The 17,055-nt window shown below is 38.9% G+C and overlaps 1 protein-coding gene across 1 annotated transcript; it reads left to right on the forward strand.

The window, feature by feature from the left end:
- Positions 1 to 13,754: 13,754 nt before the first annotated feature.
- On the forward strand, positions 13,755 to 15,996 carry foxl2l (forkhead box L2-like). Its single transcript, XM_037771547.1, has one exon. The coding sequence runs from the start codon at positions 13,955 to 13,957 to the stop codon at positions 14,768 to 14,770; it is 816 nt and encodes a 271-aa protein (XP_037627475.1). The 5' UTR covers positions 13,755 to 13,954; the 3' UTR covers positions 14,771 to 15,996.
- Positions 15,997 to 17,055: the final 1,059 nt, after the last annotated feature.

Below are 17,055 nucleotides of genomic sequence, written 5' to 3' on the forward strand. Positions count from 1 at the left end.
GATGTACTACTTCTTCATAACATTACGCCTTGAACTTTGACCCTTTTGCTCATATAGCAGAATACCCAGAACATCATGCTGGCTTGCATCCTGCAAAATGCAAAATGCGACTGGATGTCGTAGGACATCCTGGTATTTTTGTCACACTGCATTTGACATACTATTTATTGGGACATACTAAATCTTTTTCTGGCATACTAAACAGCATGGCAGTATGAGTAATGGAACGGACAGTATTAAGGTGCAACACTGGTCGTGGGTATTGTGTGTGTGTGTAGGGCTTGCATCGTAATTTCGACTTTAATTGTTCTTGTATAGTTCTTATTTTTACTTATTTTATCTTATTTATTTCATACTGTTTCTCTATTTATCTGTATTTCTGTCTTTGTGCTGCTGCAGCACCTGAATTTCATTCATTCTGTTTCATGATCGTTGATTTATGGATCACTCGTCGTCATTGAGGTTGAGCCTCTGAACTCCCACACAGGTGTTTTCAGTTAATCTGGTTGATTAGACGTCTTCTCAGGACTGTGTGGCGGGTAGGCCGATATGTGGCCGGGCCCGACAGCCAATAGCAAGGCTGCACCTTTAAACACTAGTTAAATGTACACCCTCTCATATTAGGGCCACATTGAGGAAAAAAACTAAATCTGAGATTTTGAGAATTAAAGTCATAATATTACGAGAATTATGTCATAGGTTTACAATAAAAGAGTCGTAATATTATGAGAATAAAGTCATAATATTATAAATTAGTAATTTTACGTGTTATTTTAGAAGGGAAATAATAAAATAAAATAAAATAAAATAATATAAAAAATAAAGCAGTGTGCCGCCTGTGTGAAAATGAGGAACGTGGAGCATCTTGTGAAGTTATACTTTAGTTTAGGTTTCACAACTGCCTCTTTTGTGGAGGAGGAAATAATTTTATTCTCGTAATATTACCCCTTTTTTTCTTGAAATAGTATGACTTTATTCTCATTAAATTACGACTTTTTTCTCGTAATATTATGACTTTATTCTCAAAATCTCCGATTTCTTTTCCCCCTTAAATGTGGCCCTAATACTCCGTCGTAGTAGATGAAGATTAGTGACCTAATAAAGTCTCATCATAGCTCCTCCTACCTTTAACCAGAGCAGAGCTCTAATCAGCCAGATATGACTGAAAACACCTGTGTGGCCTTTACTGACCTCTCAGCTGAATGATCATTGTGTGTTTTCTATTCACCTCCACAAGATGGCACAGGAGAGTAACAAGTGGACATTTCAAAGCACAGAAAGTGTGCACATCAAACATGATAAACATGGTTACAGACTCTCTCTCCACCGGCCCTACACTCACATTTTGAGTGTAATTAATTTGCCAAAAAAGAGGCAAAACGCACAATAAACAAAATTTAACTAAAATTTAACTAATAGCATTATTTTTTTTTCTTTTCAAATTTTCTATTGATATTGCAATAATATCGTTAAAGTGAATTCTTTTGGCCACAATAATCGTGTGGCGAAAATCTGATATCTTGACAGCCGTAATATGTATATATATTAGAGCATGATTGTCCGTAGTTAATCGCAATTAATCGCATATTAATCACACATTTTTTATTTGTTCAAAATGTACCTTAAAGGGAGATTTGTCAAGGAGTGGACAAATATGCTGCTTTATGCAAATATATTTATATATTTATTATTGTAAATCAATTAACAACACAAAACATTGACAGATATTGTCAGGAAACCCTCACAGGTAGGGGAGAGTGGGGTAAAATGAGCCAGTGGGTAAGTTGACCCACCCCCTGTATCTTGGCAACTGTGATTATGTTTTGTCATGTGACCATAAATTCAGGAAGTACCCATCATTTCTATCTTGCTGTGATGGAGTCAAGCACATGGGAGAAGTAGTAAGTACTTTTTTACACCAAAAACAGTTTTTTCCCTATCAAAGTAAATTTTCTGCATGTCAGGAATAATGAATGTTAGGTCAAAGCAAATTTATCCAGGTCTAAAAAAATATATTATACATGTTGGTGATTTACTAAGATATAACACCATGTTAATCCCTTCGCTAAAGATTAGCCTGAATTGCTAAACTGGGCCATTTTTTCCAAAATGGTAGCTATGGGGCAAAGTGAGCCAAAGGCTATGGGGTAAGTTGAGCCACTGGCTCACTAATATTCTACTATTATTCCGAGCCACTGGCTCAACTTACCCCTCCATAAATTAACCAAATGAATTCTCTGATGTATAAAATGGTATTACTGTTGAGTGTTACACAACTTGGTTTGATTTTTTTATGTGTTAACCTTTATAGAAGAGGGAGATAAAGGAAGTTAAAACAGTTGGTTATAGTGGAACAGCAGAGGCAAAGAGGGTCCTCACAGAGGAGGTAGAGAAGGAGCTTGCAGACCATATCAAGAAGCTTGCTGAACAGTTCCACGGCCTTACTCCAAAGAAATGCTGTGAACTGGCATTGGAATTGGCAGAAAGAACAACCTTCCTGTCCCCAACAACTGGAAAGAGCAGGGTTTAGCAGGTAGGCCTAGGTCAAACCAAAGACCAAGACGAAAATCACAGCGTACAGCAGTTCTGAGGAGAGTGTGATGCCATCCCATTTGATGACACTTCTGAGCATGAGAGTTCTAATGATGAGAGAAGTGAATCAGACATCTCAGATCTGTCAGTTGGTGACTTTATCATAGTAAACTTTGTATCCAAAGGCAGGAGCTACCATTACATTGGCTTGGTTGAGAGCCTGGAGGGCAACGAAGTGAGTGCAAGATTTCTCAGAAGAATCCGGGGGAACACTTGACGTGAGAAGCCCACCTTTGTATTCAAGGAAAAGGATGAGGCATCTTTTCCACTGAGTGATGTGCTGAAGGAGCTACCTCAACCTCAAAAGGCTGGAGGAACTGCAAGGAGGGAGCAACAGTTCATATTTCACTGCAACCTTGACGACTGGAATATTGTCGAATATTGAATGACTGTTCTGATTGTTCAATGGTCTTGAAACTCACAGGTGGTTTGTTCTCACAAGTTCATAACTGTGAAACTGTTTGTTAACACACTTATGCTGAGGTTTAAACTTAAAAACTCAGATGTTCAGTTTACCCCACGATGGCTCAACTTACCCACTGACTCGGATCAACTTACCCCTTACCTGGGGCAAGTTGAGCCACAGGAGCACTTTTTTTGGGAAGGTCATTTTTTCCAGACAGCTTTGTGAAGGATGCATGCTGATCATTTCATTTGATAGGAGAGATCCTGAATTTAAGGTTCAAGTTTTCATTCCGATTCTGTTTCATTTTTCCTAACCTCGAGGACAGCATAAGTAAAAATTGGCTCATCTTACCCCACTCTCCCCTACTGCATTTAACATAAAAAATATGCTCAAATCATAACATGGCAGCCCAACAGTCAACAACAGCTGTCAGTGTGTCAGTGTGCTGACTTGACTATGACTTGACCCAAACTGCATGTGATTATCATAAAGTGGGCATGTCTGTAAAGGGGAGACTCGTGGGTACCCATAGAACCCATTTACATTCACATATCTTGAGGTCAGAGGTCAAGGGACCCCTTTGAAAAGGCCCATGACAACTTTTCCTCGCCAAAATTTAGCACAAGTTTGGAGCGTTATTTAACCTCCTTCAAAACAAGCTAGTATGACATGGTTTGTACCAATTGGGTCAGAGTTCTTTCTTCAGTATATTTATGGTGTTATCTTGTAACGTGTTATCTCCTAATTGTAGGTGAAGCTGCAGATAATTTTTTTGTCTATGTTTATACTGTATGACCTACTTTTGTTTGTATGGATATTTGCCTGATGAAGAGTTTGTAGGTGGAAACACTGCATCAGTTAAAATCTTGGAAACTTGAAATGTCAGCGTACAGACAACCTCTCCTGTTCCTTTGAGGTTTTTACCTACCGGGGGAATTAAACCATAATGATATCCTAAATCCTATTTCCTAAATCCTACAATGCAAAGTAGAAAATAGAGAAATAACCTCATGTGGGAACACAGTGCATAGTGTTTATTCAGGCAAGGTTGGTATTTGGCAACGTCTTTATCAGATAAATGTGATGTGAACTCTGAAGTCACATTACTCATGCTGCCTGGGAGAGGCTGTGCTGCGGGTGAGGTGAGTTTGATAGAAATCATTTGTCAGTGGGATGTTACAAACCTCACTTGCTGACATCAGTGCTCCTGATTGTTCGCTGGAAAGAGGTGAGAGAGGAGAAATTGCATAAAAGCTTCAGATAAACACACATGTGGCAACAGGTTGGAGTGAGGAAACAGGAAGATGATTCTGTCCGGTAATAATTTGATGGGGAAAGATGCTAAAATGTAAAAAACTAAATGCTATGTGATAAAAACACTATATAATCTGTTACATTGTGAGGCTATTAAAGTAAACACTGAGGTGTGATCTGTCACTGAGGAATCCTTGTTGACTTTATCTTGGCAGAGATCTTATTCTGGTAATTGACAGGAGAGTGAAACAATATTATTTCCTGAAACTTGAGACTGAGACATTTTGTCTCCACCAGGAAGGCAAGTATAAGTCCGTGATTGATAATGGCTACTACAAGAAACATTTTTAGAGAAAACCAGAGGATATGTTTGGAGACATTCATAAAGATTTAGAGTCTCAGTTAGTATGATAACCTCAGTTTAGGCAGCCTATGCAAACAGTATAGTGCTGCAGGGATGACGTATTTTTGTGGGTCAACAAAGGCCTATTGAAAGAGGCTGGGACACGGGTCTTGGGGTATAATACATAGATGACCAGATTTTACTGTGCATGTGTTGTACCCAAAAGATATGACATGTTGATGACACATGACATCTCCTCTTTCCACCCAACGCCTAATGAAAGAGGCCAGGTCACGCGTCATCAGCGCGTCATATCTTTGGGGTACAACACATAAGGGATAATGTACAGCGAGCCGGTCATTGTTGTGAAAGAAACCCAGACAGGGCGATGCTGCATGCAAAGCGGAGGGGTCTCTCATAGCCCTGAAGTGGTTTCTTTCACAACAATGACCCGCTAGCTGTACATTATCCCACTTATTACACGGCTACTTACTTAACAAATCAACAATTTGACACAAAAATGGTCCGCCAGTGTCCAACATCAGAACTGCGCCCATAGCAACGGTCTGTTATAAAGAAATTACAGATTGGTGATTGACCAATCAGAATCGAGTATTCAACAAAGCAGTGTAATAGATGCGCAGTAAAATCTGGTCTGCACTCGCCAAAATTGAGCCAATCACAACACACGACCGCAGTTCCAGTTACCCTGCGCATGTGTCATACCTCATACCCCAAGACCCGTGTCCGCCCGTGTCCCAGCCTCCTTCAATAGGCCTTGTTTCCACCCTCCTTGGGGCCAACCAGGAAGTTAGTACCACCCTGGTTCCCTCGAAAAAAGCTAACTTCAGGCTATAAACTAACTACACCATATTGTAATTCAAGTGTTCTGAGAGAAAACTAGACTTCTGCACCTCCTCATGGCTCTGTTTTCAGACTTTAAAAAGTCTGTGACGGTAGACTTTGACCAATCACAGGTCATTTCAAAGAGAGAGAGAGAGCGTTCCTATTGGCTGCGCTCCGGCTGGTGGGCGGTGCTTGGTATTTCCTCAACTGATCTCAACATGGCTGCCGGCCGGGTCACAAACTTGCTCATTTTACAGCTAAACAGTACACTACAAGATGTTTCTGAAAACATTTGAGGGGAGAAATAGGCATTACAGTAACATAATATTGATTCATATTTGATCGGCGCTGCCTAGTTTGACCGTTTGATCGGAGTTTGCGAGTGATTGACAGCTGCTCAGAGATGGCAAAAGCGGGGTATTTATTGATGCATTTTATGTCGTAGAACAAAACGTTAAATTCTCTTAAACTTAAACCCATTAAAAAAAATGCATTGACTTCCAAACCAGGGGAACCGGAAGTGTTAAACTCATTTCTCTGTTGGAGGTTGGAGCTGGGAGTGGTTTACTGGAGATGAGGGCTGCAGAGCCACACTGGCACAGAGCCGGCTGACAGGTCGTCATGTAGAACCCTACAAAGAGATGCATTGTGGGAGGAGGCACGGGTCAGTGGCATCGTGAACTGAACAGGGAACTAGAGCGTCTCATCACCTGAGAGAGAGAGAGCCGCACCTAGCATGGGAATCCAGCCAACGAGCAGAGGAGTCAGAGGAGCGAAAGACGTGATCACATTTATCACCTGTGAAATGTCAGAACATGCACAACGTTTTCTGTGAAATGTGGCAACTTTTTACTCAACCCCGACTCTGATGTTGACTTTGTGTCCCATCACATCAGATCAAGTGTTTGTTCTGTCACTGTAACAGAGGGAAGTCAGGTTCCTTGTAATCCCCGGATTAGGGAGGTTTTGGGAGTGGTGCCCTAAATGACTAGTGTAAGTCGAGCAGTCGGCTGCGGTCTGCCACATGCACTTGTGTTTAGACAGGAGCCACAACACGTACTGTCATTTCCTTTTATGACTGATCGCAGCTTTACAGGTGCCCTGGTGGGTCCGGTTTCATACCTGCTCGCCCAACTGCACTCAAACGACACGTTTATTTTCTGCTCGTACATTTTGTTCAGTAATCAGTTCCTGATGACGCATTTTCAGCCACAAAAAATGTTTGTCAAGTTGTATAATATATAATAATTAGCAATTAAAATAATTTAATTGCAATGAATCGCATGATTGTCCATAGTTAATCGCGATTAATCGCATATTAATCTTGTGTTTTTATCTGTTCAAAATGTACCTTAAAGGGAGATTTGTTAAGTATTTAATACTCTTATCAACATGGGAGTGGGTAAATATGCTGCTTTATGCAAATGTATGTATTTATCTATTATTGGAAATCAATTAACAACACAAAACAATGACAAATATTGTCCAGAACCCCTCACAGGTACTGCATTTAGCATAAAAAATATGCTCAAATCATAACATGGCAAACTGCAGCCCAACAGGCAACAACAGCTGTCAGTGTGTGCAGCCCTAATTAGATTGATATTTAAATTTCTGTTGTGTTATTACAGTTGATTTCCTCACAATTAAATGTAGTATCTTCACAATGAAATCATTAATAACCTGCCAACTTTGAGGAATATCATGTCCTACTAAAACAAGTGAAAATGTGTTCTGTGAAAAAGGCCAACTGTAAAGGTTTAACTGGAATAATACATAACTATCTCTCTCAAGAAATGACATTAATTGATTTATAAAAGAGCATCATGACGGTGAATCCATCCAATGAGTTTCTTAAGAGGAGTAAACACGTTAAAGCCCGGAGGAGCTGATGAAATGTCTGCAGCTGGACGTCTCACTCATCTCACTTACAAACATCAGCCTCAACAGCAGCTCTCACACACCCTTCAAGTCTTCTTCCCATGTCAGCACACAGGAGGAAGAGGAGCAAAAGGTGTTGAGCCACCTGATCTGTTAACTGGTGCAGCTGTGTAGACACCATCTGTGCATAAAAGGTATGTGTGGTATGACTGCAGGGAAATTCCTCATTGTTGCTGGTTGAAAGACAATGATTTTTTTTTCTGTCAAGTGCTCAACTTGACTGCTGTTAAGAGACCCGCGGGACCAAACGTTGTCGTGCTACCATGTCGGGAAGGAGGCTAAATAACGCTCCAAAGTTGGGATAAATGTTGGCGAGGAAAAGGGGTCCCTTAACCTCTGACCTCCAGATATGTGAATGAAAATGGGTTCTATGGGTACCCACGAGTCTCCCCTTTACAGACATGCCCACTTTATGATAATCACATGCAGTTTTATGCAAATGTGTTATTTTCGCCTATTCTAAATTGATGTATTTGAATATTTCTGCATACTGGGGTCCCTAAACAGTCTTTAATTACATAAATTGGGTATCACTGTAAAGCTGAGACTCTTGTGGATCCAATGAGCCCAACTGTATTCATGTGTGATGATGTTAGTCCCCATAGGAGACATTTCATTGTAGTGAGACCATTGTTTTTAAACTTGACCTCACTGTATAAAATGACCTGTGGTGACCTCTAGGATAATCACAGCCTCATGAAACTTTACAGCCACAAACTAGAGACCTAGAGCATTCAGAGGATGGATGGCTTTCCTAGCTAGATTGACAATAAGGGGGTTTCTGAGCAGTTTACACAACAGAAGTGCTCGCCATCCAATCGCTGAAAAATGTAATTCTTGCAGAAATCAAAGAGTCAAAGAGTTTTTGATCCTAAATCACAGCATGGCTTTTTCTATGGTGTTCCTCAAGGTCTTGGTGTCTTAATGTGGTATTTTGGAGGGATTATTGATCATTTTTATCAATTCTCGAGTGATAAAAAATGGTTAAATATAGCACCAAATCTGTGTAACAAATGATATCAACCCAAAAATTATTATATCAGCTTTGTCAAGTACTTATCTTACATAGAGCTCATCAGTCTGGCCAGTTACTCACTTTCGCATATTTTCAAATTATTGTTTTGTTTGTTAGTCGAACACAAGTGTACATCATCAAGTTATATTTCAATGATATTTTAGTCTTCCATCCTCCCAAGCAATAGCAACAGTGTAGCATGTTTGCAACAGCTCTCTATTACAAAGAAATAACCAGAGAGCATAAAGCACAAACTTGTCCTTGAAACTCTAATAATCCTGTGATTTTAGAGATGTGCATCGAGGTTTACAGAGAAAGAAGCTATTGCACCGTATTGAATGTAAAAAGAAAGATTTCTGAATACTTGACATTTGAATTATGTTCTGAATAGATCGCACCAATCACTTTGAATGTGAATGCTGTGTATAACTTGAAACCACGGCTGTAGTTCTTGAATTCAGCCTTGAAGCTGTTTTTCTCCATTCTGGGTCAAACTTGAGGATGTTTGAGGATGTCTGAGTACTGTAACTCTTCATTTCTGCATTCACAATCTGTGTTTTTGGCAGTTTTGCTGCATTCTTCTTTAGTCTCAGATAGCTTTACCTACACAGATTGTGTTTAGCCTGGCGCCTCGCTCTTCGCTCATATGACATCAGGAGGTAAATCTAGCTTTCTCTGTGAGAGGGGCTGTCCAGTTTCCTTTTGTCATTTTCATTAGTTATTAAAAAAAACTGAGAAATCAGAGAGGGAAGTTCAGGAGAGCAGATGAGACATACGAGTCTATCACTATTCATTCCTGTACAGTGTGTGAGCATCATTTATTCCAGAGACTCTCACGATACCTCAATTTTCTAAAAGACAAGGTCCTGAACATCGAGAAGAACATCCTTTTCCACAATTCTTTTCATAATTTCTGTTAATGCACAGGACAAGATTTACATGACAAATAATGTATTTTAGAGTACAGGGTATAGCCTGAACCTTTCCTTACCTTCTTATATTGACTTTAATACTGACATTATTTATGAGTGCACCATTAAAGCAAACAGAAAAACTCCAGACTTCTTGTGTAGCATTGTACATGCATTTCTTATGTCAGCATGACAGGTTTCATGTGGTCAGCAACCTCTGGGTCTAAGAAGTGAAGCCAATGCTGAAGTGTCTTAAACTTGCATTCTTTGTAACAGCCAGCAGGGGGCGACTCCTCTGGTTGCAAAAAGAAGTCTGATTGTATAGAAGTCAATGAGAAAATGAGCCTACTTCTCACTTGATTTATTACCTCAGTAAACATTGTAAACATGAGTTTATGGTGTCAATCGCTAGTTTCAAGTCTTCTTCAATACAGCATGATGTTCATTTAGTAAATTATGTTCCCATTTAGAGTCAAATAGACCATAAAGCAGGAGATGCTTTAGGGCGGGGCTACCTTGTGATTGACAGGTTGCTGCCAGGGCGTTCTCCAGTCTGGGAGTTGTCAGTGTTTTCGTTTTACAACTTTAACCCTTTCACAGTGTGTTTTCAATTCATGAAAGTTAAAGGCAGGGTTGACGATGTTCTCCAGTCTACACTATTTGTTATATTGGTTGAAATGGTCTTTACACCCCGACAGCGATCCATTACTGATGAGCTCTGAAAAAGGACCAGAAAAGAGCCGTCATCTGTAGCTGCTGTAATCCTGTAAAAACGTCTACCAATCACTGCCTCGCGGTCCGCTTGGAGAGAACCAATCAGATGCCTCCCTGCCTCCCTGCTTGTTCTAGCTTGCACTGCTTGTTTAGATGGAGCTCCTGAGGCGATGCTACTTTCAAATTATGCTAGCTTTCCAACATCGTCGACCCTATCTTTAATTGTAACCTTTTTGGTCGCCTAAAAATGTGTTGTTCAACGTTCAGTTATACATAGCTCCACCATCTCGTGCCACTTCTGGTTGCACGAAAACAACAAAATGGCCAAAATGCCGAACTCAAGGCTTCAAAACGGGTCGTGTCTAAGGGAACCCGCAAGTTGAGGAAACTCTCGCGAGATGGTTAAGGTTAGGCATTGATCTTAAATAGTTATAGTTAGGATAGGTCGTCGGTCAGCGAGTCTCGTGAGAGTTTTTTGCAGATTTCAGAACAGATTTTGCAATTTTGCAGGTTACCTTCTAGACACAACCTTCAAAATAGCAGTCCACAAACCAATCGGTGACGTCATGGTGACTACGTCTACTTCTTATACACAGTCTGTGGTTTTACATCATTGGAAAACACAGGTTTACAATACATTTCTTAAGGACTGAGTGATGATTCTCCATGAAAATTAATGATGGACTACTTGAAGGAAGGGTTTGATAGAGTCATGGTCTCCTTAATTCTGTATTGTACTGAACTTTATTCAAAAAATGAATAGTCAAGAAGACAGTATCTTCCATTCTGACTAGGTGCCAATACTTATTGTTCAAGAAAGGTATTCTCTTCAATTAATACCCTTACGGTGGTAACAATGGCCGACCCAAGATGCCCTCTAATCCCTGCCAAAGACGCAGTTGCCTCTCTACTTGTTGCTCACTTTTTTTCCTCTTCAGATCTGTGCTTCCCTATCAGTTCAGGGTAGACAGACTGTCTGCTGAGAGCAGGTGATCATTATCTGCCATCCTCAGCGGACAGACAGGCCTGCTGTTCATGCCTCGCTGGATGTGGGTGGTATGCTGCACTGATACCTGCTAGTCTCTCAGTACTTCTCTGTAGCAGACGAAGAGCTGGAAATACCCGACTGTCACGTGCCTCTCTGAGTTGATACAGTACAGAAAAAAACACCTGTATGCAGTGGTGGAAAGGGTGGAGTCTAGAAGAGAACCAGCAAACTGGGGAAACTCTTGTGAGATTGTTAAGGTTAGGCATTGATCTGGATTAGTTAAGGTTAGGCATTGATCTGGATTAGTTAGGTATTGATCTGGAATAGTTAAGGTTAGGCATTGATCTGGATTAGTTAGGTATTGATCTGGAATAGTTAAGGTTAGGCATTGATCTGGATTAGTTAAGGTTAGGCATTGATCTGGATTAGTTAAGGTTAGGCATTGATCTGGATTAGTTAAGGTTAGGCATTGATCTGGAATAAGGTTAGGCATTGATCTGGAATAGTTAAGGTTAGGCATTGATCTGGAATAAGGTTAGGCATTGATCTGGAATAGTTAAGGTTAGGCACTGATCTGGAATAGTTAAGGTTAGGCATTGATCTGGAATAAGGTTAGGCATTGATCTGGAATAGTTAAGGTTAGGCACTGATCTGGAATAGTTAAGGTTAGGCATTGATCTGGAATAGTTAAGGTTAGCCATTGATCTGGATTAGTTAAGGTTAGGCATTGATCTGGAATAGTTAAGGTTAGCCATTGATCTGGATTAGTTAAGGTTAGGCATTGGTCTGGATTAGTTAAGGTTAGCCATTGATCTGGATTAGTTAAGGTTAGGCATTGGTCTGGATTAGTTAAGGTTAGGCATTGATCTGGAATAGTTAAGGTTAGGCATTGATCTGGAATAGTTAAGGTTATGCATTGATCTGGAATAGTTAAGGTTAAGATAGGTTGCCGGGCATTAAGTCTTTTGCAAGTTTTTGCAGAACTCAGATCAGATTTTGCAATTTCCGAGTTCCCTTCTAGACACAACCGGTCGAAAGTAACTAAGTAGGCCCCATTTACTCACTTAAGTAGGCCTACTTGTACTTTACTTGAGTATTTTTATTTTCTGCTACGTTATACTTGTACTCTACTCAAACTCAGAGGCAAATATTGAACTTTTTACTCCACTACATTTATTAGATGATTTTAATACCTTGCAGATTGAGATTAATAACAAAAAATATAATCAAAAAATGAATTGTAATGTATTATTATAGGCTGCTAAGATCAAACTTTATTGATTTATTGATGGGTAAATTCAATATATAAAGTAAGATAATTAGATTAAAATTAGCCCCACCTTTATCAGCTGTAACATTAAAGTGATGTCTAATTCATTATTCTGAAATGGGCCATTCTGCATCATGAGTACTTTTACCTTTTGCACTTTTTTTTACTATAAGTATAATTTTGAATGCATGACTTTTATTTGTAACAGAATATTTCTACACTGTGGTATTGGTAAGTTTTACTTAAGTAAAGAATCCGAGTAATTCTCCCACCACTGCCTATGTGTGTCCGAAGGAGCAAATCAATGCATGTGGATGAGTACTTCTGTGCATCCAGTTCACTATAGTTTAAACATTATCTTTATACACACACACCTGAATATATGACAGGGTTTGTTCATTTCATCGTGTTTAATGTAAGTTTCATAAGTTATCATATCATATTTGCAAGCTTATAGAAGAAGTGCTTCAATACAGCTACTGTAGGCCTAAACCTTAAAATAAGTGGTTAAAATCCATAAACATTAATGCAAGAGCTGACTGAGGTCCAGATTTGTGATAAAAAAAAAATTTCATGCATGACGGTTAATCATGGATTATAGAAGATGAGGTTACATTTTTTAATAGTGTGGCAGCCTTTTATCATATACTTGGTTAACCAGTTGAGAAAGTATTCAGTATTTATTATTATTATTATTATTATTATTATTGTTAATAATAATAATAATAATAATAATAATACCTTTATTTATATAGCATTTTTCAAAAACATTTTACAAAGTGCTTTACAAAGACATAAAAAGCAGCACAAATTAACATTTAAAATCAGTCAAAATGTGACTTTGTAAAGGCAATATTTATTAGTGTTGTCTATCTTATCATCCTGTGGTTATTATTTTCTTTATTATTATTTATTATTTATTATTATTATTTATTTATAATTTATTTATATTATTATCATTTATTATAATAATATTAATAATAATAATAATTATTATTATTATTATTATTATTGTAGTTGTTATTATTTTTATAAACAGGAATCTGTTGATCATTATTTTACTGATTTGGTGTAAAGAAAACCAAATAAATACATTTGGGGGAAAAAAAAATAACTTTCAAGGCTGTTTGTTCACATAGGCCCCTACAATTATTATTTTTAAAATTATTAATATTATTTGTGATTCTTTCTTTTGTTGGTAGCAAATTTTATGAAGTGAAATCATTTGTTAAGTGCATTAAACTGAACATAAAATGTTAAATAAATGCGCTTTACACTGATCAAAAGACTGCAATGGGTCCACCTGTTGCCCACTTTAACAATATTATTAACCACCCTGAATATTAGACACAATGTATATAAAGACAAGACGCTCTGAAGCCTTTGATGGCGCAGCTCAAAAGGTGGGATCTGTAAAACACCGTCCTGTGACCTCTAATTCAACCCCGATTCAACCTAAACAAGGTTTGCTGCACAGCTGTGACACACAGAAACAGTGTGAGAAACTCGGCGAGATGAAAGCAGGACGATAACTGCTGCACTCTGTGCATGTGGGAGGAGTGAGAGCACCTGCAGGACACGAACCAGATCACACAGCTGCCTCGCCTTTACGCACCAGCAGGAGGACGCACCAGCAGCAGGAGGACGCACCAGCAGCAGGACACCTGGTGAGCCATGATGGACGCAGAGGAGGAATCCCCAGCCGAGCAGAAAGCGCATCTCCTGGACATCAGCTCCAACTCGCCCCGGTCTGAGCTCCAAGGTGCAGCGGAGGTGGAGGTGGAACCCGGAGACCAGAAGGAGGAGAAGCCTCCGTACTCCTACGTGGCTCTCATCGCCATGGCCATCAAGGAGAGCCACGACCAGAGAGAGACACTCAGCGGGATCTACGACTACATCATCTCCAAGTTCCCTTACTACGAGAAGAACAAGAAGGGCTGGCAGAACAGCATCAGACACAACCTGTCTCTCAACGAGTGCTTCGTGAAGATGGCCAGAGACAACAACGGAGGAGGGGACAGGAAGGGCAACTACTGGATGCTGGATCCGGCTTTTGAGGACATGTTTGACAAGGGGAACTACCGGAGACGCAGGAGGGTGAGGAGACCCTGCAGACCTCCGAGCAGCACGACTCACCTGGGCGGCTTACCTGAGAGTCTCTACCTGCAGCCCTATGTGAGCAGCTCCTGGAGCGGATACCAGACACCTCAGGTCATCCGCAGCGTGTCTCCAGTGGGTGCATACTGCGAGCCTGCACACTTCCATCACTCTCCTTATGGTGCATACCATCACCACAACCACCTCCAGCACTTCCAGCACCACCGACACCAGTCCGTGCTAGTGCCCCACAACGGGTGTCCATACGCCGCGGTGAGTCAGCCGATGAGCCCTGGAGGAGGCTCCGTGTCTGTTGCCTGCAACTACCAGCAGCTCACCACCTATGCAAGACAAGCTGAGGCGCCTATTGCTTATCCATTTGACCACCAGTAGAGGGTTTGTGCGTTATATTCTAACCATGCATTGACAGCATGTTCACTGATATATTTTGGTTGTTAAATTTTAACTTATGTGTATAGAATTTATCTATAAATTGCAGTTTTGCATGGAGCAGGTTCATCTGTTTCACCATTTCAGTTGGGCTGTTATTCATACAAATTGTAAATTTGTTTTTTATCAGCTGTTGGTTAAGTTTATTCATAGGCTACAGTTTCATGTGTCAAGGAATTTACTGTCATTTTGCTTCAGAAATATGGCACAGATCAAGTGTAAAATTGCAGGTAGACAGTTGATTTAAGTCGATTGGGCTGTCATTCGTTTGTCAGGTGTAAATTAATTGTTTGATAAGTTGTAAATGTGTTTTATTAGCTCTTAAATAAGCTGAGTTTATTCATAGGCTACACAGTTTCATGTGCCAAGGAGTCATTTTGCTTCAGAAAATGGCACAGATCAAGTGTAAATTTGCAGGTTGACAGTTGATTTATGTCTTGTTGGAGAATTATTTTGCAACCAAATACTACTTTTTTTTTAAAATATTATTTTCTTATGTTTCTTTTTTTTTTTTTAAATGCCTATACATTTGTTATTCAGTCAGCCGATGAGCCCTGGAGGAGGCACCGTGTCTGTTGCCTGCAACTACCAGCAGCTCACCACCACCTATGCAAGACAAGCAGAGGCACCTATTGCTTATCCATTTGACCACCAGTAGTGAGTTATTCTAACCACTGACAGCCAAGTTCACTGACTTGGGCTGTCATTCGTTTGTCAGGTTAAATTAATTGTTTGATAAATTGTAAATTTTGTTTATCAGCTTTTTAAATAAGCTGCTTGTTAAGTTTATTCATAGGCTACAGTTTCATGTGCCAAAGAATTTACTCGTCATTTTGCTTCAGAAAAATGGCACAGATCAAGTGTAAATTTTTGCAGGTTGACAGTTGATTTAAGTCTTGTTGGAGAATTATTTTGCAACCAAATACTACTTTTTATTTGTACATTTTTTTATTATTATTTTTTTATTTTTTGGAATATGCTTTTACATGTGTCATTTATTTATTTTTCTCTGGTTTTATCCAGTTCTCTGAGCTGCTATGCAACAGTTGAGAAAGTGATGCTATGCATCAGAAGCACTGATCAGTTTTCTTATTCGATTGTGAATGTTTACTTGATGTAAATGAGGCTACATCATGTTTGTTACAATAAAATGTTATTTTTGCATCAAATACTCTTGACTCCTCGACTATATGGCTATTTATCTATTAATTAATTGTAATAGTACTAGTAGTATAGGCCTAATATAGGCTACAAAAGCTATTATAACATTTTTGCATCAAATACTTGATTGACTTACTCCTCGACTATATATATATATATATATATATATATATATGGCTATTCATCTATTCATTCATGGTAATAGTAGTAAGCCTAATATACAAAAGCTATTAGGATATAGCTTTCAAAGTTTTAGAGGAAGGCCCAGTGTTTAAGCTTCAATAATGATTTAACTGATGCATAGAAATGTCACATGATAAGATAATAAGCTTTGTTGAAATGATTGAAAGACCTGTCCTCAACTGTCATCAGTGGTGGAGGAAGTACTACTAGAAATACTCTGTTAAAAGTCATGCATTCGAAAAAATGTACTTAAGATAAGATAAGATGTTCCTTTATTAATCCCACTGTGGGAAGATTTGCAGTGTACCGCAGTAAAGGGGATAGTGCAGAAACAAAAAGCAAGATACAATGCAGTAAAAACAAAAATAGACAGTCATATAAAATACGAATAATTTAAATACAAGGAAATATAAAAATAGGAACAATGTAAACAAGGGGAAATATAAAAAAATAGGAACAATATATACAGTATTGAAAATAAACAGACTAGTAACACAATTGCACAAGTGGAAAATTGATATTGCACTGAAGTGATTGGAATGAAATTTCACCTGAAAGTATTGCACAGTATGAATTGAAGTTACACCTAAGTAGTACTGATAATGCACACTATTTTTGTACTATTATTGTCAGATTTTGGTGTGTATGTTGTCTACTGGGAGCCGTGCTGCTGACAGCTGCAGGAAGGAAGGAAGGACCTGCAATAGTGCTAATACTTTGGTACTTAAGTAAATTTCAGAATAATGTATATTATATTATTGGATTACAATTATTGATGTATTACATCATGTTAATGTAGCAGCTGGTATTTGTAGATTCAATTTATTTATTATTATTATTATATGATTATTATTAGTTTTATTATATTATTATTATTATTATTG

This window comes from Sebastes umbrosus, chromosome 6 (genome assembly GCF_015220745.1).
Source record: "Sebastes umbrosus isolate fSebUmb1 chromosome 6, fSebUmb1.pri, whole genome shotgun sequence".
Lineage (NCBI taxonomy): Eukaryota > Metazoa > Chordata > Actinopteri > Perciformes > Sebastidae > Sebastes > Sebastes umbrosus.